This window comes from Cannabis sativa, chromosome 4 (assembly GCF_029168945.1).
Source record: "Cannabis sativa cultivar Pink pepper isolate KNU-18-1 chromosome 4, ASM2916894v1, whole genome shotgun sequence".
Classification (NCBI taxonomy): Eukaryota; Viridiplantae; Streptophyta; class Magnoliopsida; order Rosales; family Cannabaceae; genus Cannabis; species Cannabis sativa.
In genome coordinates this window covers 5,220,727-5,244,851 of record NC_083604.1, presented here as the reverse complement: position 1 = coordinate 5,244,851, position 24,125 = coordinate 5,220,727, and the positions used below count along the sequence as shown (strand labels likewise).

Sequence of the window (24,125 nt, the reverse complement as noted above, 5' to 3'; positions counted from 1 at the left end):
ACATTTATACCTTTTATGTGATTTTAATTACCAAAATACCATTTACACTATCATCACTTACACAATCAGACGATGGTTGCAGGGTGGTTGCGCGGTGGTTGCATCAGACGATAGTTGCAAGGTGGTTGGCCGAAGGTTGCACCAGACGAAGGTTTCAATTAGACGAAAGTTTCTGGGTGGTTGGCTGAAGGTTGCATTAGACGAAGGTTTCAATCAGACGAAATAACTGTTAGCAAAATGTTTAGGCAACTGTAATGCAACTGTTGTGAAACATTAAAAATCAGAACAGTGTTTCCACGTACATAACTCTATCAACATGTCTCTTAATGATTTAATATGAATAAATTCACCATTAGAAATTTAGAAAACAACAAAAATACACCAGGATAAATATTTTACTATAGTATTGATGCAATTTTTTTCGGATTATACTTGAGTTGGATTGTTTGGGAACTCCATTTCAATTTTTTGAGATATGTCTTTCATGGATCTAAAAATCGAAGTCAGGACATTAGTTTTATGCAAATTAAATTAGATTTTCAGTTGAATTTTAGTTTCGTAGTAGTTTTTCTACACATTTTTTATGAATTCGAAGCAGTCCCTGTTTTGATTGATTCTGGTCGTCTTCTTAGGTGAAGTCGCTGGAATTAATGGTGGTTCTCTTTCTGATTGAATTTTTTATTTCAGTTGCATTGGGTTGCTACGTAGTTGCACGATGGTTGCGCGATAGTTGCCCAGGAAGCATGGATCCTGGGTTGAAGGTGTGTGTAAGTGGTATTTGTGTAAAAAAATTTATTTGGGTTGTATATTTGTTTATTTGGCCAGCATAAAGTATTTTTGTAATACTGTTATTTTTTTTTGTTAAAACTGAAAAAAAAAAAAAAAAACCTTCTTAAAATGTCACCTCATAGTGGTGTTTAACGTGCTTAAAAATAATATTTTTTATCAAATTATCAAACAATGAATACATGTTAAGGATTTATGTTGGCTTCAACTATTATTAGCTATGTTTTCTTTAAGAAGAGATTTTTAGTTTTGGTTGTATTTTAATTGTTCTAAAATAAAAGGTACATTGTTCTTAAGTAATACACATTAATTTATTCTATTTGAGTGTCTACAAAAAAATACTTTCTATCAATATATATAAATACCAATAAATTGATAATGATCTTTCATTTTTTTTTAAATAATGAAAAATATAATTATTATAATTAAGTATTGGCCATGGTGGCCTGGTGGGGCTTATGCTTTGTCATATAGGTTCAAAAATTTGATCGAACTAATATATAGCATAGGTTTACCTGGTTGGGCTATGTCAAATTATAAATTGTAAATAGAGTTAATATTTATTTATTTACTTTTGATAAATTAAACAGAGTTGATAATCATCCTCATAATATATGAGCTGAAATTGTAGTAATCATCATCATCATGTGTCGACATTGGTAAATAGAGTTGATAATCGCTTAAAATTGAACTCATCGTGTCAATTAGTAGTCTGATAATAGAGTTAGTATGATTTAAAGTTTTGTGAAATTTACAGTAGTTTCACCCATATTTTCTCCTAGCTGTCGATAAAACTTAGTACACATAAATGAAAATTAAAATTTAAAAGGGTTGAAAAAATAAAGGAACTGTAACAGTGAATTCTATACACCCCTTTGAAAGTATTTCTTACATGGGTCAGCAGAAGGGGCTGAAAAATATGCATGAATTTCTATATCTGATTCTGATTGCAATAGATCAGAAAAAGAATAATAATTATATTAAAAAATAATGGTGTGTGTGTTTTGTTTTAATAATTTACTTGTAATTTTTTGTGGGGCTAAATAATAGGTGATAGACATGATAAAAACTCATGCCACAACATCGACTTGTCTTCTTGTCAATCGTGCATACAGGCCATCCTTGTGAAGAAGCTCCTTGTGATTGCCCATCTGTATGTGAAGCCACAACAGAATTAAGCCATTTTTTTGAAAATGAAAAAACTTATTTTCAAAATAATAATAATAATAAAGAAGGATAGAGAAACAAACCTCGACTACTTTACCGCTATCCATTACTATTATCCGATCAGCAGCTTGTATAGTTGAAAGCCTGTAGATTTGGGTGTGGAGTTGAGAGGAAATGTAAGCAAAAATTAGGACACAAAATAGATTATTAAAAACATACCTGTGAGCTATAATTATGACAGTCCTCTTTGATGCCATGTCACTTCTCATGGAGCGAAGAACACCCTAAAATACATTTGCAGGTAGGAATTAGTAGTGAAAAGAAAATGTGGAAGGTCACATACTAAATATGACTGGTCTCTTGCCAAGTTAGTATTGTACCTTGACATTGTGCTCACTTTCTGCATCGAGTGCACTGGTAGCTTCATCAAGGATTAATATGGATGGGTCCCTAAGAACTGCTCGCGCTATGGCTATTCGCTGCTTTTGCCCCCCACTTAGTAAATCATCATCAACTAATGTTTTGTAACCATTTGGTAGTGCTGAAATAAAATCATGTGCATATGCCTGCTTCGCGGCCAATTCAATGTCCTCCTGTGTTACATTTCTTGTACATCCATATCGAATGTTTGAACTGATATCCATACGGAATAGTTTGGGTTCCTGTTAAGGTCTTGCTGTAAGATAACAGCGAGATGCCAAATAATAAAATTCCATTAATGCTGGAAGCAAAATACAAACCTGTCCCACATATCCAATTCTTTCCCTCCACCACTTGACATCCAACTTTCGCAGGGAAATACCATCAATTAAAATCTGCGGTTAAAATAGCATAAATACTAATAATTATCTACACAAGCTGAATTAAAATGCATAAAAATATAGATAGTGGTTGATGATCATCCTTCTCATACTCTACATTGAGGTCTCGCATTAGGCCATAGTTGCAAAATTTTATCTCATTAAATTAAAGGAAGGAAACTTGAGAATTATATATTGTAATAACTAGCAGAGCTCTTGACTCCTCTTTTTTTTATTTAAATACTCCATATATATATATAGGTATATCACGATCTGCACTGCACAGAATCTTTATGCGGACCAATATTAATTTATTTGTTTGAAAATCATACAAATTTGCTCATGTACCAGGGACCAGATTCATATGCCAGAAATAACTTCATACATTCTTTTTGATATTATAGGCGTACAGGGCCTGAACAAAAATTACCTCACCACTTGTTGGCTCATAAAGACGGAGCAAAAGATTCACCAGAGTGCTTTTCCCACTTCCACTAAGACCAACCTAATAAATTGTGGACAAGCAGTCAGTGCTTATAGTCAGCAAAGAAGCACGTGACATTGACAATGTACCCAGAGAATACGCATTTTCTTACCAATGCAATCACTTCATTAGGTTTGACTGATATGTTGACATGTTGTAGTACAGGAACCTATTCAAACAACAGTTTGTTAGTTCTTTCACCATAAGAATCATTAAGGTTATGTTTGGAAGTTGGATTTTAGTGGGAAAAAAAAGTTAGAAAAATGTAGGGAAAGAAAAGTGAGGATGTGGAATATTAAAAAAAAAAATCAATATTTAATGTTTAGTATGGAAAATTGATTTTATTTTGATTTTTATTCTCCACACTTCTTTTCTCCTACATTTTTCCTACCTTTCTCTTTTCCCACCAAAATCCAACTTCCAAACATAGCCTAGAAAAAAATTCACAATCATACATCAAAGATGGAATCAGCTTGCCAGTAACACTATCATGTTCAAACAAACCATGCTATTACTTGCAAAGGTATGATCTTATCAAATTATGTTCTAAGCCCGCCCCAGTAAACTAGCTCTAAAGTGATAAAAATATAATAATCATTGCAACAGAAAGAATATGCTTAGGGAGGAAAAGAGCAAAGTCGTTACTAATTGCTCCCAATAAAATATTCCAATCACTTCAATAGAATGTTGATGGACCAGAGGTTTAGAAAGAAACAGTCAAGACTCAACTCCAGCTTAATAATTGCAATCTACCAGCATTCACGCACTTCATTTTGGTGGTAAAACATTTGCAACGACATCAAAAGTATGTGACAAATCAAAATTAAGATAGTGTAATTTTCTTCAAGTACTAAGACAGGAAAATTACCGTTGGCCTTGAAGCGTAATGAAAAGATACATTTGTAAAATCAATACACCCGATTAGCTTTTCCAGCGTTACACCTGTATTGTTTTGTTTATTAAACCAAATAAATCATAGAATATTTTTAATGAAAGAAAATATATGCACACACACACAAAATGTCTCTGTCTTGGCCAAGTAGATGTTCATATATCAAGAAAGAATGGAAAACAGGTAATTCAAAGTAACATGTCTAACAGGTAAGAGGTGAAATATCCACAAAGGTAGAATCACATTCTGGACAAAAGTTAACGAAAAGAAGAACAAAGATAAAAAGAGAAATCAAAGAAAACAATGAAGTTATAAGTTCAAGATGAAATTATATAACTGCAAGAGAATTTGCGATGAGTTTACAAATTGGTTACCTTCAGATATAAATTGGTCACTAGGTGATAGATCCATCAACTGGAAGACTTTTTCACTTGCACCAACAGATTGCATCAAAGAAGATAGATTATCACCCACCCACCATGTTGAATAAATCAACCATTCGCTGTATAATATAAACTTTGTAAGTTGCTCTGCTGTAATATGACCAGCTAGAATAGACATGCCTCCTACCAGCACAGCAATAACCTATAAAATTAAGTTTATTCAGTTAAAATTTAAAAGATGAGTCAACTGCTATAAATTTCAGATTTCAAACCAATTTTCAGCAAAGAACAACGGGTTCCCATGATACCGCATTTTGGTCCTAAGACATCACAGTGTCACACTGTTTCATCAGAACTGTCCTCTTGTGAGTGTATTTTTACAAAGCTTGTTTCTATTGAAGGTGCTCTTCCTCCATCTTATGAGTCTATTTGGAAATAAAGTGCTCCTATAAAGATTAAACTCTTTAGTTGGCCGCTGGTTTTGGACAAGCTGAACATCAAAAGGTTCTACAAGGTGTAAACCATCATTTACAATGTCTCCAACTTAGTGTTTTCTATATACTAATTTTGGCCTCACAATTGTTGAGTGTCAACATTTCTCAGGAAGGTTTGGGGTTTAATGGCACTGACGGAATAAAGAAGAAGCTGTTGGAATGTTACTGCTTTGATTGTTTATTGGTTATTATGACTAGGAGAAGCCCGGATACAGAAACACTCTAGAATATGATTAAATACCAGCTCACCCTTTGGATCCTTGCAATTCTAGTTCAATTTCTGAATAATGTAGCGATTGGATTACGCGGATGAAGCTAAGATGATACCTTGCCATCATCTGTAGTCTTTTTACATCATAATATTTTTTTTTTTAAAAAAAAAAGTATATAAAAGTGCTATCCATTAATTGATAGCAGCATAGTATAATTGATAGCAGCATAGTACCTAATATCCAATGGCTCTTAAAAATGTAGGAACGTATGGAATCATTGATGCACTCAACTTTAATTGACTATTTAACTTGGAAACTGTTAGCATATCCAAATTACACTATAATATACATTGCTAATTATCTTGAGGAGAATTTTGAAAACAAAAAGCAATCTTTCTAGTTTTGAGAGACAATAAATAGTCTATACCTGAGTTGAATGATAAAGAGTGTTGAAGCTCAAGTTCCAAATGCCATATGCAGCACTTTGCCGAAAGCTTATATCAGCCAACCTCCCAAGCCACTTATCATATCTATATGCATATATAAACAGTATATCTATGAGGACCTCCTTAAAATACTTGTAACATCTTGTTTAAGCTACATTCTGGCACACACTGTCTCATAGAAAGTACACTGACAAAAGCAAATCAACAAAAGGGCGAGATTATTATAGTATTTATTACCTTCCAAGTTCTTCTTTCTCTGTCCCATAAACACGAACAGTTCTCATCAAAGAAATTGTTTCTTGAGCAACCTGCAACAAAAAATGAAAAGAGGTGTTTTTGAGTCTCAAAGAGGTGCTCAAGCGTGCAATAATATTTAACAATAACCATTAATCAAACATGCCACAGTCATACCTCATTAGCAGAAGCAGTATATTCCTGAGTCAATTTCGCTGCCTTCTTCTGGTACCTACAAAAAAGGGCGTAGTTAATTTCGAAAAACTCAAAAATCCCTACTTGTTGAAAGAAACATAATTCACTTAAAAAATAAATAGAAGAGCATTTAATAAATTGGGAAAGAATTGCTACACAAGTGTGCACGCAATGGGGCTTTTTTTCCCCCTTCAAAATGTAAGTTCAATTTCTTCCCCAGCCTCATTCTCATAACCACAACTCAAAAAATATAAGAAAAACATATCTCACCGGCCATAAAGTAACATAACGGCTGCCAAAGTACAACATATCACCAATGTACATAAACCAAGAGGCCATGACAAGATTAGTAAGTAGATCATCGCACCTGCACCCTAACAGAGTATAATCGAAATTAATAATATGCATCTCAAACTAAATACAAACAAAAAAGATATAAATTGGAAGAAGGATAGAAACCTGAAGAACATTGCGAAAGATCAAATTGAGATCATATCCAATGACCCGTGATACTTGCTGACAATCTGCTCCAAGCCTACTTGTCAAATCACCGACTGTTTCAGAGTCAAAAAAGGATATATCCTACAATAGAGATACTAATCAAATAAATAAGAAAATGAATAACAAATCTAAACATAAATAGCTTATAGACAAGAAACTTGAATTTGGAATATTTTAGAACCTGACGAAGAAGAGCTGAATATAATGTTTCCCTCATTCTCTTAACCTACAGATGACATAGAAGCTCAACTTAATTAGAGAACGCAAAAGTAACTTATCATATGAACTTTCATAATAAGCCATGCCAACAGACTAATCATAAGAATTGTATTTGATCTTTGAAGTAATTTTACATTTATGTTAAATCATAAGAGAATAATCTACTATTCACAAATTTAATCAGACCAAGAGACAGAAACTCACGAGTATCATATTTGCAATGCCAAAAAAGCAACCTCGGAGACCGCTGGGGTTCGAATAAACAGAGCATAGTGTCAGCAGCTATGTCAGACATAAATTCATAGAGATGGCTAATGACTCAAATTCAAAATTTATATGCTGAACTATTAAAAAAGATCAACTCCATAACTACTTTTAGTGTAACTGATCTTTCAATTATTAACTAGATAGAAGAAAGAACGATTCCTAATTGCATAAAACAATGCGTAATGTAAATTAAGAAGTGAGATTTTGAGTTTCGACCATACAAGATCTTGACCTGCAAATTCCGGCAGTGACACATAACACAACCAAGAGCTTCACATTACGGTGGAACACCGGGATTTGGCCGCTCTGTGCGGTGAATATTGATGCCGTCAAGTAATGCGGTATTGAAATCTCCGAAAGCTGACCCAAAAGATATTCATACACAAAAATTAAAATAAAACCAATGAAGAAAAACACACAAACACAAAAGTGTGCTTGAAACTCACCGCCGCCACAATTAGGGTAGCAAAAGCCGCAAATATAACCCACCGGTCTTTCGAAACCAGCTCCCACATTCGTATGAGTGCCCGAGTCACAGTCACCGGCTCGGCCAACATCCTAATTTCGACATCATCATCATCCAACCTCCACCAGTTTCCACCGGGCAAGATTGACCTCACAAAATCCGTCCACCTCTGAAGCCACTCATTCCGGCTAACCACCTCTGTTTCCCGAAGTCCCTGCACATACTCGTCGGAGCCTTCGTGAACTGAGTAACCGTTGATCGATGCCGACTTAGTAAGCAGCAAGGGAACGCGTCTTCGATGAGATGAATGGATAGAGAGAATCAGTCGGAGCTTGGTAGTAGCAGAGGTGAAATGGAGATCTTTCTTCTGATGATTTCGAAAGAACGGTCTCGTGCAATGGAAAGAGGAGAGTAGGCGAGGTTGTGGATTGTATAGAACTAACGCCATTGTTGAAACTATTAAGCTTTGTTGTGAGAGAATAGGGTAAAAGAAAGCTAGGAGGTGGAACTGGCTTTGGGTTCGTCCATTGGCGAACCGGAGAGATTCTTGGGCGGAGCGTGAACCTAGTTTTGCTTATCGCTTTGCGAAACAAAGCTCCAAAAGACAAGGGAAGGAAGAGGACGTGTCTTTGAATTGGGCGCGTGGCAAAACTGGGACGACACGAGTACACGACGCCGCTTCTTGTATATCGGGGAAACGACATGTCGTTTTCCACCTAGTTTTGTTTGTTTGACCTTATCATGTTACAGAGACGAATACATATCGTGGCCGCAATAGATAACCAAACGAATACATTAATGACGCCACGCTTTCACTCTTAAGGAACTATTTTCTATTTATTTTAGAGATTATTTCACAAAAATATAAAAATAACAAAAAAAAATTATAAAAATACGTTTTTACGGAATTTTAAACAATTTTACGATTTTTTTGATTTTATTTACAGAAAATACAGTCTTTTTTTGTTGTAATCTTGTTAATTTGTTGTTGATTTTTTGTTATATGTATGTTATTTTTTGTTGTTATATGTAGTTTTCTTGTTTATTTTATGTTGTTTTCGTATTACTTTTTAAAAAGTCGTAAAAATGTAAAAAAAAACATTCTTTGAACGTAAAAATATAAATATTTTACAAAAAAATGATGCCTTATGTAATTATTCCTTTATTTTATGAGCATCAACACTTTTTATAAGTAAAGCCTTATGATTAACGATATTTTTTAAAGTTACTTTTTTAAATTATATAAGATTAAATTTATAATTGTACCGATAGTGATATAATAATAAGAAGAGTGCTAAGCACCATTGATGTCTTTTAGCACTTTTATTATTCCATTTTTGTTTTTTAAAAGGTATTTGTAACGCTCTAACAATTAGGCATGCTACGACAGTCAGTAATACAACCTAATCCGGCTAAACCGGAATGACTAGAAAGTAAGAACGGAAAAATTTAAACTTTTATTACAATGAAGTAAAAACTAACTTGTAATGATTTAAACTTTACAAACAATCCAAATATACAGGATCCCATAAAACTTTTCGTAAAATATTATAAATTATTTTACACGCCGGCCTAAGCGGCAAATTCGAGAATACAAAATATATCCACAGGGACCCAACTCGCTTAGTCTAGTCTGGCTCGAACATGTACAATACATCGCCAAGCTCCCGCACTCATGGCTGATTACTAACAGATTTACCATTTCCTGCATAGTAGAGCACTCGTGAGCCAAGCCCAGCAAAACAGTTAAATATCAATATACACGATAAAACATATAACAAGTATATCAATGCTACTGTACTTCTTGTCTATTTAGCATAAACCTTCATGTTACGCTCACACGCATATTTATGTCTGTGTGGCATAGACCCACGTGTTACGCTCACACGTTTATTTACAATAAGGCCTTATAATAGTTTATCTCGGTTCTGATTACAAAGTCTAACCTAATTATGCATTGCACGCATAATTCTTCATTTCAATATATATAACATGGCATAGTGTTCAAAATCATCTAATCACTAGAGTAATAATCCTAGGCCATATAACCACTCACTATAGGGTAATAACCCTAAGTCATATAACCGCTCACTTTAGGGTAATAACCATAATCTCGGTTCTCATTTAATCACAATCATAATATCAAACATGAGCGCCAACGCGCTTAACTTTACATGTTAACTACTGTCTTACCTGATGTTACAAGTACGTGGAGATTCCAAATCTGCGGGTGCTCCTGAACAAGTGTCGGTAATCATAGTCACAGTTTTTGAGACTCACAAATAGGGTTAATCCCTAAATTTATTTTCACATAATCATATAATTGGCATTCAAATACAAATAAACATATATAGCTCGGAACGAGCTTTCCAACGATATACAGAATATCATGAACGGAGTTCGGGTTGAAAAGTTATGAACAACTAAAGTTTAACAAGTAATCTCCCCAGAAAATATCCAGGCGGGCTACGGCACTCACCTAGCATGTCGCGGCTTCTAGGTAGAAAAACCCAGAATTCACACGAGCCGGCCATGGTGCCTGGGTTAAAAACCCAGAAATGCCAATGCAGCAACTCGAATTTCAAGCCCAAAACACACCAAACTCTTACCAAAGCATGCTCAACTCAAATAAACATTTCAATAATTCCAACCCACAATATGAGAGAACTAAAAGCAAAAAATCAAACTTTAACAACATCAATATATACAATTCAACCAACAAGTTGTTCTCAAAATCCATGGTATAGAACTCAAAAATCAAGCTCTAAAAATTCATAACCCAAACCTATAGCTTCAAATAAAAATTCCAGAAATTAAATCACAACTTCACTCTTAAAAAATCCTAGATAGTCTAGATGTAAAACACAAGTACATCTACAGACTCAATCAACCAAGAAATCATTATTTTACTCCAATTCACACCAACATGCATCTACATCACAAATGAACATCAAAACACATATAACATTTCAATATATTCAGCCCTTAAACTTTGAATTAAAACATTGGAATAACTAGGTAAGAAGCTTACCACAATTTCCAAGCTTCTAAGACCAACTCACACCAAAACCAACTCTAATTCAAGCAAAATTCCAAGATTGATAAAATTGAAGAAAGATGAGTAAAGAGAAAGAGAGAGAATCCGTTATGGGGCTGAAGAAACCAGAAAATACATATCAATTCTAATAAAATCTACTTTTGTTGAAAATATGGTAAAATGGTCAAATGACCATAGTGCCCTCCAAGGCCAAAATAAGCTTACACATGCATCAAGGGTATAATTGTCATAAATTATATACACACACAATATTTTTAGATTATTCCTTTATCAAATAAATGCCAAAATAAAATCCCAAAAATATATTTCGGGCCCCGAACCCGGTTCGGCCTAAAATACTTTATTGTGACTCTACAGCGTAGACTTGTCAAATAATACCTGTAGATGGACAGAACAAATATACTATATAATAATATAGTCCATAAACACGATATAACATTAAAATTACGGTTTTACCCTTATCTGGTCATAAATACGGAAATATCCCTGACTCACCAATGGGGTCTTAAAATGTCACCAATCAATATAATTCCATATATTAAATTATATAATAATATAATTATATATTAGGCTAATTAGCAATTTTTTTCCTTGAATTTTGACATGTACTAAATTATGCCCCCTGAACTTTTTTGGCCGTTAAGAATTTCCCTCGAACTATTAAGATTGTTAAATTTAGGCTAATTAGTAATTTCCCCCCCCCCCCCCGAACTTTGACATGTACTAAATCGTGCCCCCTGAACTTTTTTGGCTGTAAAAATTCCCCTTGAACTATTGAAATTGTTAAATTTAATGACTTTTGTCTAATTTTAGTAAAAAAAATTCTAACATGGATGAAAGTTCAAGGGGCATTATTTAGTATCAAAGTTTGAGGGGCATGATTTGGTAGATATCAAAGTCTGGGGAGCATGGTTTAGTACATAAACAATCACTGAAACAGTAAAATTGAATGAAATTAGACAAGGGTCCTTAAATTTAACAATCTCAATAGTTCAGGGGGAATTTCAAACGGCCAAAAAAGTTCAGGGGCACGATTTAGTACATGTCAAAGTTCGGGGGGAAAAATTACTAATTAGCCTTAAATTTAAGGACTTTTATCTAGTTTTAGTATAGAAATTCTAACATGGATGAAAGTTCATGGGGCATGATTTAGTACATATCAAAATTTGAGGGGCATGATTCGGTAGATATCAAAGTTTGGGGAGCATGGTTTAGCACATAACAATCACTGAAACAGTAAAATTGAATGAAATTAGATAAAATACCTTAAATTTAACAATCTTAATTGTTCAGGGGGAATTTTTGACGGCCAAAAAAGTTCAGGGGGCATGATTTAGTACATGTCAAAGTTCGGGGGGAAAAATTACTAATTAGCCTATATATTAATACACATTTAACTAGTTAGGGTTTGCTAATTTGATTTCTTAACCTTAAGGTATTACAATATTGTCAAGGATTAATTTTGGTTGTTGACCTCACTTTTAGTCAATGACAGTTAGTCAAGTTAAAACAATTAGATAAAGTAAATAATAGAAAGCAAAAAACAATAAGTAAATAGAATACTAGAATTTCTAGAGGTTCGGCCCGTGATAATGGTAATATCCTACTCTCCTTTAGTTGTATTGACTTGAGTGACAAAGAATGAAAGATTCTCTCTCAAACTAAAATTCAGTATTTTTTTTTTCTTTTAAATAATCCTAAACACCACTTTCGTAAGGCCCAAAACTTAGAGAAAATTAGAGCATGTTTGGTATTGTTTTTTGTTTTTTGTTTTCAAAAAATTATTTTTAGAAATGAGAACTAAAAATAGTTTTTGAAGTTTTTAAAAAGGAATAATTACATAAGACACTATTTTTTGTAAAATATTTACATTTTTACGTTCAAAGAATGTTTTTTTACATTTTTACGGTTTTTCAAAAAATAACACGAAAACAACATAAAATCAACAAGAAAACAACATAAAAGTAACATGAAAATAACATGAAAATAACAACAAAAAAACAACAAAAAATAACATACATATAACAAAGAATTAACAACAAATGAACAAAATTTCAACATAAAAAGACCGTATTTTATGTAAATAAAATCAGAAAAATCGTAAAAATATTTAAAATTCCGTGAAACTGCATTTTTGTTATTTTTTTATTGTTTTTGTGCATTTGTGAAATTTACCCTTTTAAAAACAAGTCATATTTGGTTAGTGTTTTTCAAAAACAATATTGACCAAAAGTGAATTGGTTTTTAAAACAGAAAACAACATTTTGTTGTTTTCAAAATTCTTGTTTTTTGTAACTTTGTTTTCTGAAAACTGTTTTAAAAAAACAAGGCCAAACAAGTCAAATTGATTTCAAAAAATAATTTTCTGTTTTTAAAAACAAAAAACAGTTTTTTAGTTATGATGACAAACATGCACTTACATTGTATACCAATTTTACTTTACTTGTTTTAATTTTTACCTTCATTTTTATATTTTTTTAGATATACTCACTTTTATGGATAATGTCCCCATTAGACCCATTAGGTTATGTAAATTATATGCTATACTTAAGTAGATAGTGATGGTATATTAAGCAATCCACTCAAAAAAATGGATATATTTTAATAATAAAACAATATGAAAGTATTTTTGATTAATGGATAAAAAAAAGAGAAAATTACATCTAGAAACGAAAATTTGAAAAATATATTACAAGTAACGTTAACGGTTTTAAGTGTTAAATATACCTTTAGTTTTACAATTTTTTTTGGCAGGTATATACTTAGGTACGCTGCCCTTCTTTTTTTTTTTTCATTTTGTATGTATAAGCTAGCTTTTTTTTTTATTATCTAAACATTCATCTACCTCATTTATATTATTTTTCTTTTTATTTATTTATTTATTTTTTTTACTTTTTCTTTTAATGACATGACATTAACATATCTTTTTTATTTCATTCTAGTGTATTTTTTATTTTTAATGTGTATGTTATTAACAGTTTATGATTTAATAGTATTTTTAGCTATAGTTTTGGTTGGTATACTAATTAGTTTCTGTTGTATTAACAGTTTATGATTTAGTAGTATTTTTTACTATAGTTTTGGTTGGTATACTAATTAGTTTCTGTTGTATTTGTTTTTTATTAAGTAGATTTTTTCTAGGTTTGTGCTTGATCAATGTAATACTGTTGTATTACTTTTTATTCTTATGTTAACTATTTCAGAATAAAATTTACTTGTTAGTTTCTTTTTAGTTGCTTGGGAGTATATCTATGATTAGGTGTTTTTGATTCGATTAAGCACTTATATATATTATTTTCTGAGTTTTGTGCCTTAATGCTCCTTTTCTTGACCACCATAAAAACTATGTTGGATTTAATTTAATAAAGAAATAAACAAAAGAGATTCTATTTTGATAGAATATTCACCAACATAATGATGGTTTCCTATTTGTTGCAATTAATTGTTTTTTCTATTTTGATTTCATCATTCTTTTTTATCTAGCTTTATATTAAAATAAAGAAACTGTTTTATTGTTTTTAATATTATGAAAGTAATACCGATGCATTACTTTTTATTTTTAAGTTCATTATTTCAGAATACAGTTTACTTGTTAGTTTCTTTTTAAATGTTTAATTTCAGAGAATTGAAGTTTTTGTGTAGCTTTAATGGTGGAGAGCTTCGACGAATTTTAATGGCAGTCCAGTAGCTTCGACTGAGTTGTTAGAAGAGCTTCAACGGTGGAGATTCGAATAGTGAAAAATTCTAATTTGAGATTGTTTAAATTTGTTTGATTTCAGAGAATTGAAGCTTTTGAGTAGCTTTAATGGTGGATTTAGTTGCCATGTTCCACAGACATGATTGGAGAGCTTTGATGATCTAGTTATGATTTCGAAGCTTCGACGATAGAGTTTGGATTTGGTTGATTGAAGCTTTTCTTTCTTTTTTTTTTTTTTTTTGTTATGTGATGAATATATATTGCTCGGTAAGAGTGTGATGCACACCGTTTTGGGCAAACGATGGTTGCCTGAAAATTCTGGGCTGCCATTTTTTTCAGTTGGTTTTGAGTTTTTTTCGAATTTTCGGTAAGCATATACATATATAGGATGTTTTATTTTTTTATCGTTATATGTAAGATATTTTTGATAATTACGTATATAACTAAAAATTTACCCTAAAGAAAAAGGTATTATTCAATTTATTCCCACAACTTATCCAAATACAAGAGAATCAGAAGCCCAAACTTTAAAGAGGCCAGCCCAAGAAGCCTAATTCCTTCGTTGCACCCGTCTCAATAGAACGAAACCCCAAACCCTAAGGGCAAAACGGTAAACTCATATCAGTCCATGCTCCTCAAATCCCATCTTCACACATAAATCTCTCCATTGCTCCATCTTCTCTCAGCCGCCGAAACCCTAGGAGAGAAGGTTCAGAGAGAGAGTTCAGAAATGACTACCCGATTCAAGAAGAACAGGAAGAAGCGTGGTCACGTCAGTGCCGGTCATGGAAGAGTAGGCAAGCACAGAAAGCATCCTGGAGGTCGTGGTAACGCTGGAGGTATGCACCACCACCGGATCCTCTTCGACAAGTACCATCCTGGTTACTTCGGTAAGGTCGGTATGAGATACTTCCACAAGCTTCGCAACAAATTCTACTCTCCAATCGTCAACATCGACAGGCTCTGGTCTATGGTGCCTCAGGAGGTGAAGGACAAGGCTACCAAGGATAACGTTCCCTTGATCGATGTGACTCAGTTTGGTTACTTCAAGGTTTTGGGAAAGGGTGCTTTGCCTGAGAATCAACCTGTTGTAGTCAAGGCCAAGCTCATTTCCAAGATCGCCGAGAAGAAGATTAAGGCTGCCGGCGGCGCTGTCCTTCTCACTGCTTAGGTTTGCATAATTATTTTTCTCCAGAGTAGAAGTTTTGGGTTTTATCTGTTTTTATTTTATTTTTTTTCGTTGTAATTTTTGGTTTTATAAGACTTATTTTGTCTACATTTTAAATTATATCTTGAAGAGCTTTTAACAATGGATATTTCTTGCTTATGCAATCGTTACAATTGATCTTTTTCATCGATGCAGTAGATAACCCAATTCGTGATATTTAGTTTTCTTTAACAATAATTATTGTTTGTCTTTGAAAATGGGTTCGATAATAATTGTTTTTTGATGATAAACTTTTGAACTTTGGTAGAATAGAGTTTTTCTAGTAATATGTTCATATGAATTAAAATAGAATCATTTCTGTTAGACAGTCATGTTATTTCCAATTGAAGATTTAGCAATGCTACAACTTTTAATTTTCAGAAATATAAGTTAATATGGATGAGTTTATGCGTTCGTTTGGAATATTAGGTATTAAATTGAATTGTATTTTATGCAATATTTTTATGTAAAACTATATGTGGTATTAATTTTTATGGACACCTAAATATATAATATTTTATTATAAATTAAATTTTAACATAGTATTATATAAAAATATGATATATAATCCAATTCAATATAATACAATACAATACGACCTAATACGGCGTTCCAAACGAGCCCTATATAAACGTTTGTTATTCTTTCTTGGAATTAAGGTGGCTTTTGATTTGATGGAATGGAATGTTAAGAAAATATTTTTCATTCCTTTCTTTGGTTGCATGTTAAAGTATTGGAATCTCTAGAATGACACTAGAGAGGAAATACCATTCCAATACCTGATAAAATCTAATAATTTTTTTTATACATTTTAAATTTTATTTTATTTCTATTCTTATTTTTATTTTATAATTGATGACAATCCAATAACGGATTATATGTGCTGTGAAGTTCTCAATTGGAAAGAGTGTTGAAAATTTACTATACCAGGCCATCTTCTATAGGATTTCAAGCTTGGTTTTTGGTAGGGTAAATGTTTAGTTAATATTTTTCTATCCGAGTACGCTGTTATAGTTTAGATACTTATAGCAAGTTTTGTATAGTGTTTTAAAAACATTACTTTAAAATAAACATAAACAATTTTAAAAGAGTTAGTCTTTGAAATACAGTTTCCTAAAATAATCTATTGGAAGAAATGAGAGTAAAAACTGTTTGGAAAGCTATTTAGTTGGATTTAAGTGTAATTACTTAATTTTTTTAAAGGAATGAAATATTTATTAATAGTCAACTGTATAAAGCAGAGTCAAGAACTCATAGCATACCAAGGGAAGAGCTAATCTAGTGAGATCATGAACTATAAACTATAGTGTTGGTAGACTTGTTACAATGATAAAATCCATAAACATTAAAATTACTACATAGGGATAAAAAGGGGTGTTTTATGTCAAAGGAAGGCAAGCTAATAGGGGTAATTGGTGCAATTGAGCTGCCATGGAAGAATCATGGAAGAAAGCAGAAAAGGTTTTCAAGAGTTGATGAGAGAGGGAGATAGAAAATTAAACCTAGGTCAATTTGATACCAGTTGAGAAATTGAGAGAATGAGTTTTTAGGTGGCGTTTGGTTGGAGGTAACAAAATGGGAAAAAAACAATTTTTATTCTATTATTTTGTTTGGTTGCAATTTAAAGTATTAGAATGTCATTCTATTAAAATGATTTTTTCATCATTGTAGTAGAATGACTATTTTATTTTGAAATAGAAGAAAAGATCATTTCAATGCTTCAAAAGCATAGGATCAAACCATGTAAGACAACAATAGCTTCAACAGCAGGAGGAGAAATCAATGCTTGAACGGGATTTGCTATGGACACCAAGCGAACATGAAGGTGGTCGTGAACCACTGCCCCACAACCCACCCGATGGTGACCCACAAAGAAACATGTAAAAATCAATGTTTTCGTAAAAGAATAATAATGTACCAAACGAGGCCTTGAATATTGAGGCTAGAACAACCCAAAGTATATGAAATGTAGTCTCAAGGCTGCATTACACAACAAACAACTACCATTAGACTTAGACAGAGAGAAAGAGAGAGTGAGAGAGAGTAAGAAGATCAAGGTTATGGTGTCATGATGGGTTGAGGAGCTCAAGTATTGAGTGTTGAAGAGTCATTGTGTCTTAGATCGTTCTTTGTGATTAAGAGTCATTGTGTCTTAGATCGTTCTTTGTGATTCTGTACATTAATTGGTGTTTGTAATTAGTTGATTCATAGTAAAGAAACTTCTTAGTGAAAACTGGAGTAGGACTCAAATTGAGATCCAAACCAAAATAAATTTATTGTGTTTTCTCTCTTATTTTTCTGATTTTTATTGATTTAAGTTTCTATTGATTTTGGCCAACTTATTTGCAATGTGTTTGATCATTGTTCTTGTTTGAGTTGGGGTTGTTTAATCACAACAAAAGGGAATACTACTTTTATATATATATATATATATATATATCTATTCTATATAAAGTGTGCATATATAACTGAATACTTGGTTTATGAGAAATTCATAGGTGATTTTTTATTTATATTAAAAATAAAATAGTTTATTATTAATGTTGACCGAGGTTTTCGGCAACTAATAAAATATGAATATAATAATGAGCTGTAAGAAAGCGAGATGAAGACTTTTTACGTGGTTGGGGCGTTAATGAGCCTTAGTCCACGAGCCACTGATATTTATGGATGTCTTTAATACAGATCTTACACTTGGGAGAATGTTTCTCTCTTTAATACAAAGAATGTTCTTGGTGAGTTTTTTCTCTGTTTGCTCTTAAGCAGCCAAGATTCTCCGACCCCATTAAATGAGCTTTGAGGGGGTATTTATAGTGTTTTAGTGGGGCAATCCCTAGAATTGTACTTACACATGTGTCTGTAAGTATCCATAAAGTTGGGCATTTCCGATGAATATACCATGGGTGATGCATGGTCAAATCCCTAGGTGCTGTAGGGTTTTTATGGAGAATGTCCTTTTTGTCTTATGATTGACGTGACTCTTCGCAGAGTAGCCGTCGCTAGACTTAAATGATCATTACTGTAGCGCTGCGGTTTGGGGGATGTGCCGTCAGACTTTATTGCGTGTACAGTCCCAACACGCTTCCTCCCATGCAGCATTAAATGCGACTTGATGTCTCGGGAAAGACCTGACACATCCCGGAGTGCCCTAGAGCTATGCTCTCTTCCGGGAGTACCTTGTACTCCGGGTGTATCTTCCGGGACCCATGCGAATAATGCTTTCCTGGTGTCATTCAAAGACTTAACAGTTCTTCTCAAGTAATTTGATCCACGTGTCCCTTCCTGACTGGTCCACGTATATTGGGCGATTTTAGGAGCAACATTTACCCCCCAAGCCTTGTTTGCTTAGTAAAAAGAAACCAAGGCTTGTCAAAGTGTCTCCAGTTGACTCCTCGTTTCCCCAGCTCGAGTCTCGAGCGCGTGGGGGGCACATTAAATGATGGTATTTAATGCGACAATACGTTTGTTCGTAGGAATGTTTCCAGCCGCCTCCTCGGTCTTACGATACGACGTGGGGCGCGTGAAGGTGTGCCTAATAATGGCATTAAATGCAGTGATTCACTTTTGCAGAGGTCGATTCGTTTCACGCCCCATGTTTGATGCGGCGCATTGATGGTGTCAGACGGATACTCAAACGTTTGCACCGCCTTAATGGCGGATTGATCTGGCCCGTTGATCTGTTGGGAATTCGAATCGTGCGCTTCCCCAACCGTACGATTGGTAGGTGAAGACGCCTGTTCCTCATGCATTTTTGCCTATAAAAGCCACCACCTTTCCTTCATTTCGGTTACTTTCCATTCCTTACCATTTTTGCTTGAATTTCTCAGAGAGAAAATTTCCTCAAAGTAGCACAAACCGTCTTAACACTTGAACATTTTCTGTAATCTTCCAGTGTTCGATTTCGCCAGTGCTTCTCAACTCTCGCTCAACCATACCCAGTACCCCCAGTTCAACAATCATCTGTAAGTTTTTCGCATCTTTAGACACTAGCATGCTTACATTTATTTTGTTTGTTTTCTGGGTTCGTACTCAGAGATTTCTGGAGTGTGAGTGTTTGAGCTCTTTGAGTTCTGCTCTTACGTTTCACTGTATTAGTTGTAGTTGTGCAGTTTTGTTTGAAGAAGGCCGTGTATCCTTCGTTTAGCATTTGCTTAGGGCATAGGAAGACCTTTTCTTTTCCTTTTTGCAAAACCACTTTTACTGTGATTTTACTGCACCCGACACTTGTTCAGGGATTCTCTTTCGAGTTTCCCAGGTGACACGTGTCCGGAGGGGGCCTCTTTCCAGCGGTTAGGGGACCCCCACTCCCTTTTTTTCTGGTTTAGGGTTTGATATGGGGCCTAACTGCTGGGTTTTTTCTTTTCGCTTTTCTCAGAGCATATCATGTCTGCTTCTGGCTCAAAGTCCTCGAAGAAGAAGGGGAAGAGTATTGCCACCCTGGAGGAGGTTTCTCTGGGACCTGTTGCCCAGGAAGGGTACAAGTCCCGCGCCACTGGCTGGGAGGCGGCCGAGCTTCGATCGACCCTGACCTGCCCTCACCAGCTGGAGAACATCATTAACGTAGCTGGAATCAAACCCTCTACTTCAGGGACCTTCCACCGGCCTCCCCGTGACTCGGAGACACCCAACCTCAACTATGATGGCTTCGGGGCTTGGAGTCAGACCCATCTGATGGCCGGTGCTATGCTCCCGCTCCAGGACTATTTTGTTGATTTTCTTGTATTTGTCGGCCTTGCGCCATACCAACTTATTCCTCAAGCATACCGCCTGCTCTCAGGCTTATTTATTTTTTATGCCGCACGCGGCTGGGGGTCTCCCAGCCCGGCGGAGATTTTGTATTTTTACGAACTTGTATCCGTCCCCAAGAAAGGGGACAAACTTAAGGACGGTTTTTATGGGTTCCGGATCCACCCTGCTAACGAAGGGGTGGTTCCGTATAATAGGCAGACTCATGTTAAGGAGTACCGCCACCGATTCTTCTTCTCCTCCGGTTTTAGGGCCGTGGACCATCCGGAGCTGCTCACGGAGTGGGTGCGGATCCCACCTTACCAGCGGACGCTCACCACTCAGGCGTTCCTTCGAAGGGCCCAAGCCTTCGCCTCTTACGACCATGCCGATCTTGACGTCGGGGGCTTGGTCACCACGGAGAATTGTAGAAAGGCCAAACTTATCCTTTCTCACCAATCCGTGGATGACTCCAACCTTTCCAAGGTTATCTGCCCTAACGTGAGGGCGCCAGTCGCGGAGAAGGCCTTCCGGGATGAGCTTATTGCTACGGCAGAGAAGAAGTACCAAGATTATCTCTACCGGAAGGCCCAGGAGAAGGCGTATTCCAGTGCCCAGGCTGCCTCTGGGAGAGGGCTCCGTGTGGGGAGCCCGGTGGTGCGGAGGAGCCAAGCCATCGGCGGGAAGTCCGAGGCAAAATTTTTTGACAAGATTCTTCAAGAAGAGATTGGAGGTCCTTCCGCCGGGGGACCTCTTCGTCTTGAAGGTTCTTCCGAGAACCAGACTTCCCGGCCTCAGCCTTCAGTCCCCGAACCAAACTCGGCGCTCCCCGGGTGCTAGCACTTCGAGTGGCCGGTGGTAAGTCTCCTTTGATAATTCAATATGTCCCTTCAGTTGATGAATATACCAGTCGTAGGCCCATAGGGTTCGACGAGCGTCTCCGTAGGTTTAAGATGCCGTCGACCCGGTGGGGGGATCATTTGAAGGAGTTTTATTTTACAAACTTAGGAGATTACCTAGGTCGGTCCCGGATGGGCCCCGGCCCTCCGGAACCTATTCCCTTAAGTCCGTCGGCTTACATAGCATCCAGCTGGTTTCGGCCCTCGGACAGTTATCTTGGAGATGATGCTGCCAGCATTAAAGTTCAGGACTTTGCTAGGGCCGAACTAGGGAGTCCGGGTAGGAGTAGTTTATTTGCTGCACCTCTTTGTAAGTAGCTTCTCACGGACTTTTAACACTTGCTTGCTTTATTGGAACAGGTACCTCCATGGATGCCATCCTGGAACGGCTGGCTGGGGTCCATACTCCGGTGGCTCCTCCGGCCTTCACCCCCTCTCCCCCGGCCCCTTCCTTGAAGGTTTCTTCCGGCGCACCTCCCGAAACCATCGACTTGGTGGATGACGAGGAGGTGCTTCCGGGAGAAGGCCAGGGGAAAGGGTGGGACTTCTCGGAGGAAGCCGCCGGGGGTGCTGGAGACCCTCAAGCTCTCCCAGTGGTAGCAGAGGAGGACGAGGAGGAGTCTGAAGTGGCTCTGATCCGCAAGCGCAAGGGCAAGATGATCGCCCAAGACGAACCGAAGAGGCCTCGGAGGGCCGATACTCCCGCTCATGGCCTAGACGGCGGGGTGTCTCCGATGGAGGAAAATCCTGCTCCTCCTCGCATTGAGCTTACCCCGATTCCGGGGGATGAGGCAAGGCAGGAGCTTCGCATAGCCAAGCACAACTACGCTATGGACGAGTACTCCCGGGGATATGCCGATGTGGAGGCCCTTAGGAGAATTCTGCGAGCGGAGGTTGAGGCGAGCATTAACCATCCGGACTATCATGATCCGTGGAACCTCAACCTGGATCCTTTGGCAGACTGGTTCCGTCCCCTCCTAGGGCCCACTCTGGCTCCTTTTGCTGCGGAAATGACCGGGGAGTTCGCCTCTCAGCTTACACGCTGTGCGCCCAAGCGGTTTGCCACTTGTGCTTCCCTGAACTCTATCTTCCAAGTCCAGGACCTCAGCCATTCCCTCACAGTGGTAAGTACTTTGCCACTCCTTACGTTTCCTTTTTGGTGTTTGTATTTTGTTTTCTTCCTTTGAGGAATTTTTCCTTACATCCCGTTATGGTTCAGCTTGCAGCTGAGGCTGGTCGCCTCTCCAAGAACATCATAAGCCATGGCTTCGCTCTGTCCGATTTTGGGGACATGAACGACGTCAAGAAGGTCCTCCAAGACCTTACTGCGGAGAGGCAGATCTACCAGGAGGCCGCCGAGCGCCAGGAAGCAGCGGCCAAGGCTAAGGAAGAGAGGGCCAAGGCCAGGGAGGAGGAGGCCACCCGGAGGGAGGCTCAGGCGGAGGACATGATCCAGGCCGAGGCCCAGCGGAGAGGTAGGATGGAGGCCCATCATCAGGAGGAGTTAAGGGCTCAAACCGAGGCTGCCGAGAAGGCTAGGCGGGACCTTCGGGAGGCCAGGGAGGCTTTGGACGAAATGGCCGCTAAGGTGAGGTCTCTAGAGGAGACTCACCAGTCGGATATTGAATCCAAGGCCGCTCTGGCTGCGGAGTTGAAGGAGCTTCGGGACTATAAAGATCAGTCTATTAGGAAGGCCAAGAGGGCCGAGCTCCTTTCTCCCGTCTCCTGTGCCCGGTGCCCGAAGCGCTTTGATGATGGTGTCTACATGGCTTGGGCCACCAACGATCAGAGTATCAAGCTTTCTTTCTATCCCAAACCCGAGGACATGATTGCCAAATTTCGGGAGAAGAAGAAGAGACTTGATGCCGAGCTTGAGGCACGGATCGGACCTCGTCTTCCGCCGCGGGCTGACTGAGCTGCCCTATTATTGACCCAGATTGTACCCGTTCTTTTCATAACTCTTTTTTTTTTCTTTGTACATACTTGCTGCTGCCTTAGAACAGTTTACTTACAGGCGGCAGCCTTTATTTAAAGGGGAGACAATTTAAGGCCTGTCCCCGGGCCATTTATATGTGTATGACCTAACCTTCGGGTTAGGATATTTTATTATATTCTTTTTTTTTATATATATATATGTGCGCTCTTTTTTCCACACTTTATATATTTCAACCTGTCCTTTGGCTCAGGATTTCATACTTACGCCTTTTATTTTTTGCGCATGTTTTTGACCTGCCCTTTGGGTCAGGATATTTTACTTAGCTTAACCTGCCCTTTGGGTCAGGATGTTTTACTTAGCTTGACCTGCCCTTTGGGTCAGGATGTTTTACTTAGCTTGTTTTTGTTTGTCCGTGCGGTATACCCTAGTACCCCCCTGAGTGGCATAGAAACTTTGTTTTTAAGGCACTCAGTTTTATTTAATATAGAGGAGGCATACATTTGGACGGTACAAACCCTTTGAACAAAAGCTAAGTTTAATTCGCTACTGGTAGTATTTTCTGAGGTGATCGGCATTCCAGGCTCTTGGGACAGTAGTTCCGTCCATTCTTTTCAGTTTGTAAGTGCCAGAGCCGATCTCGTCCTCGATTTCATATGGTCCTTCCCAATTTGGTCCAAGTACCCCCACTCCGGGTTCTTGGGTGGCTGGGAAGACCCTTCTTAGGACCATGTCACCGATAGCAAATTTTCTGTTTTTAACCTTGGAGTTAAAATATTTGGTCACCTTCTTTTGATAAGCGGCCATCCGTATTTGGGACTCATCCCGGAGTTCTTCGACTTGATCCAGAGCTTCTTGGAGCAGGGCCTGATTGGTGGCCGGATCATAAGTCGTTCTCCTGTGGGATGGGAATAATGTTTCCACCGGGACCATTGCTTCACACCCGTATGCCATTGAGAACGGCGAGTGACCGGTTGTGGTTCGGGGTCGTCCGTAGGCCCACAATACCCTTGGCAATTCTTCGGGCCGGTTATTTTTACGGACGGCGGCTTCTTTTTCA

General features: G+C 37.0%; 2 protein-coding genes across 2 annotated transcripts; one reads left to right on the top strand and one right to left on the bottom strand.

The window, feature by feature from the left end:
* Window positions 1-1,626: 1,626 nt before the first annotated feature.
* Window positions 1,627-8,199, bottom strand: LOC115714041 (ABC transporter B family member 26, chloroplastic). Its single transcript, XM_030642558.2, has 18 exons — window positions 7,527-8,199; window positions 7,313-7,440; window positions 7,018-7,060; window positions 6,776-6,820; window positions 6,553-6,675; window positions 6,364-6,467; window positions 6,076-6,130; window positions 5,902-5,972; window positions 5,646-5,748; window positions 4,504-4,714; window positions 4,106-4,179; window positions 3,350-3,406; window positions 3,184-3,258; window positions 2,694-2,768; window positions 2,334-2,615; window positions 2,173-2,237; window positions 2,037-2,097; window positions 1,627-1,937 (listed from the first exon to the last, which is right to left on the bottom strand). The coding sequence occupies exons 1-18, from the start codon at window positions 7,992-7,994 to the stop codon at window positions 1,857-1,859; spliced, it is 2,121 nt and encodes a 706-aa protein (XP_030498418.1). The 5' UTR covers window positions 7,995-8,199; the 3' UTR covers window positions 1,627-1,856.
* A 6,707-nt stretch (window positions 8,200-14,906) lies between these two features.
* On the top strand, window positions 14,907-15,655 carry LOC115714218 (large ribosomal subunit protein uL15x). Its single transcript, XM_030642810.2, has one exon. It carries the CDS (start codon window positions 15,032-15,034, stop codon window positions 15,470-15,472), a length of 441 nt encoding a protein of 146 aa, XP_030498670.1. The 5' UTR covers window positions 14,907-15,031; the 3' UTR covers window positions 15,473-15,655.
* The last annotated feature ends 8,470 nt before the right edge of the window (window positions 15,656-24,125 follow it).

Excerpts from the sequence above, each read along its gene's own strand:
- LOC115714041 (XM_030642558.2), bottom strand. The coding sequence starts at position 7,994 with ATGGCGTTAGTTCTATACAATCCACAACCTCGCCTACTCTCCTCTTTC. Across the intron at positions 3,259-3,349 it reads CTAATGAAGTGATTGCATTG|GTTGGTCTTAGTGGAAGTGG; the intron begins GTAAGAAAATGC and ends ACAATTTATTAG. Across the intron at positions 2,616-2,693 it reads GAATTGGATATGTGGGACAG|GAACCCAAACTATTCCGTAT; the intron begins GTTTGTATTTTG and ends AGACCTTAACAG.
- LOC115714218 (XM_030642810.2), top strand. The coding sequence starts at position 15,032 with ATGACTACCCGATTCAAGAAGAACAGGAAGAAGCGTGGTCACGTCAGT.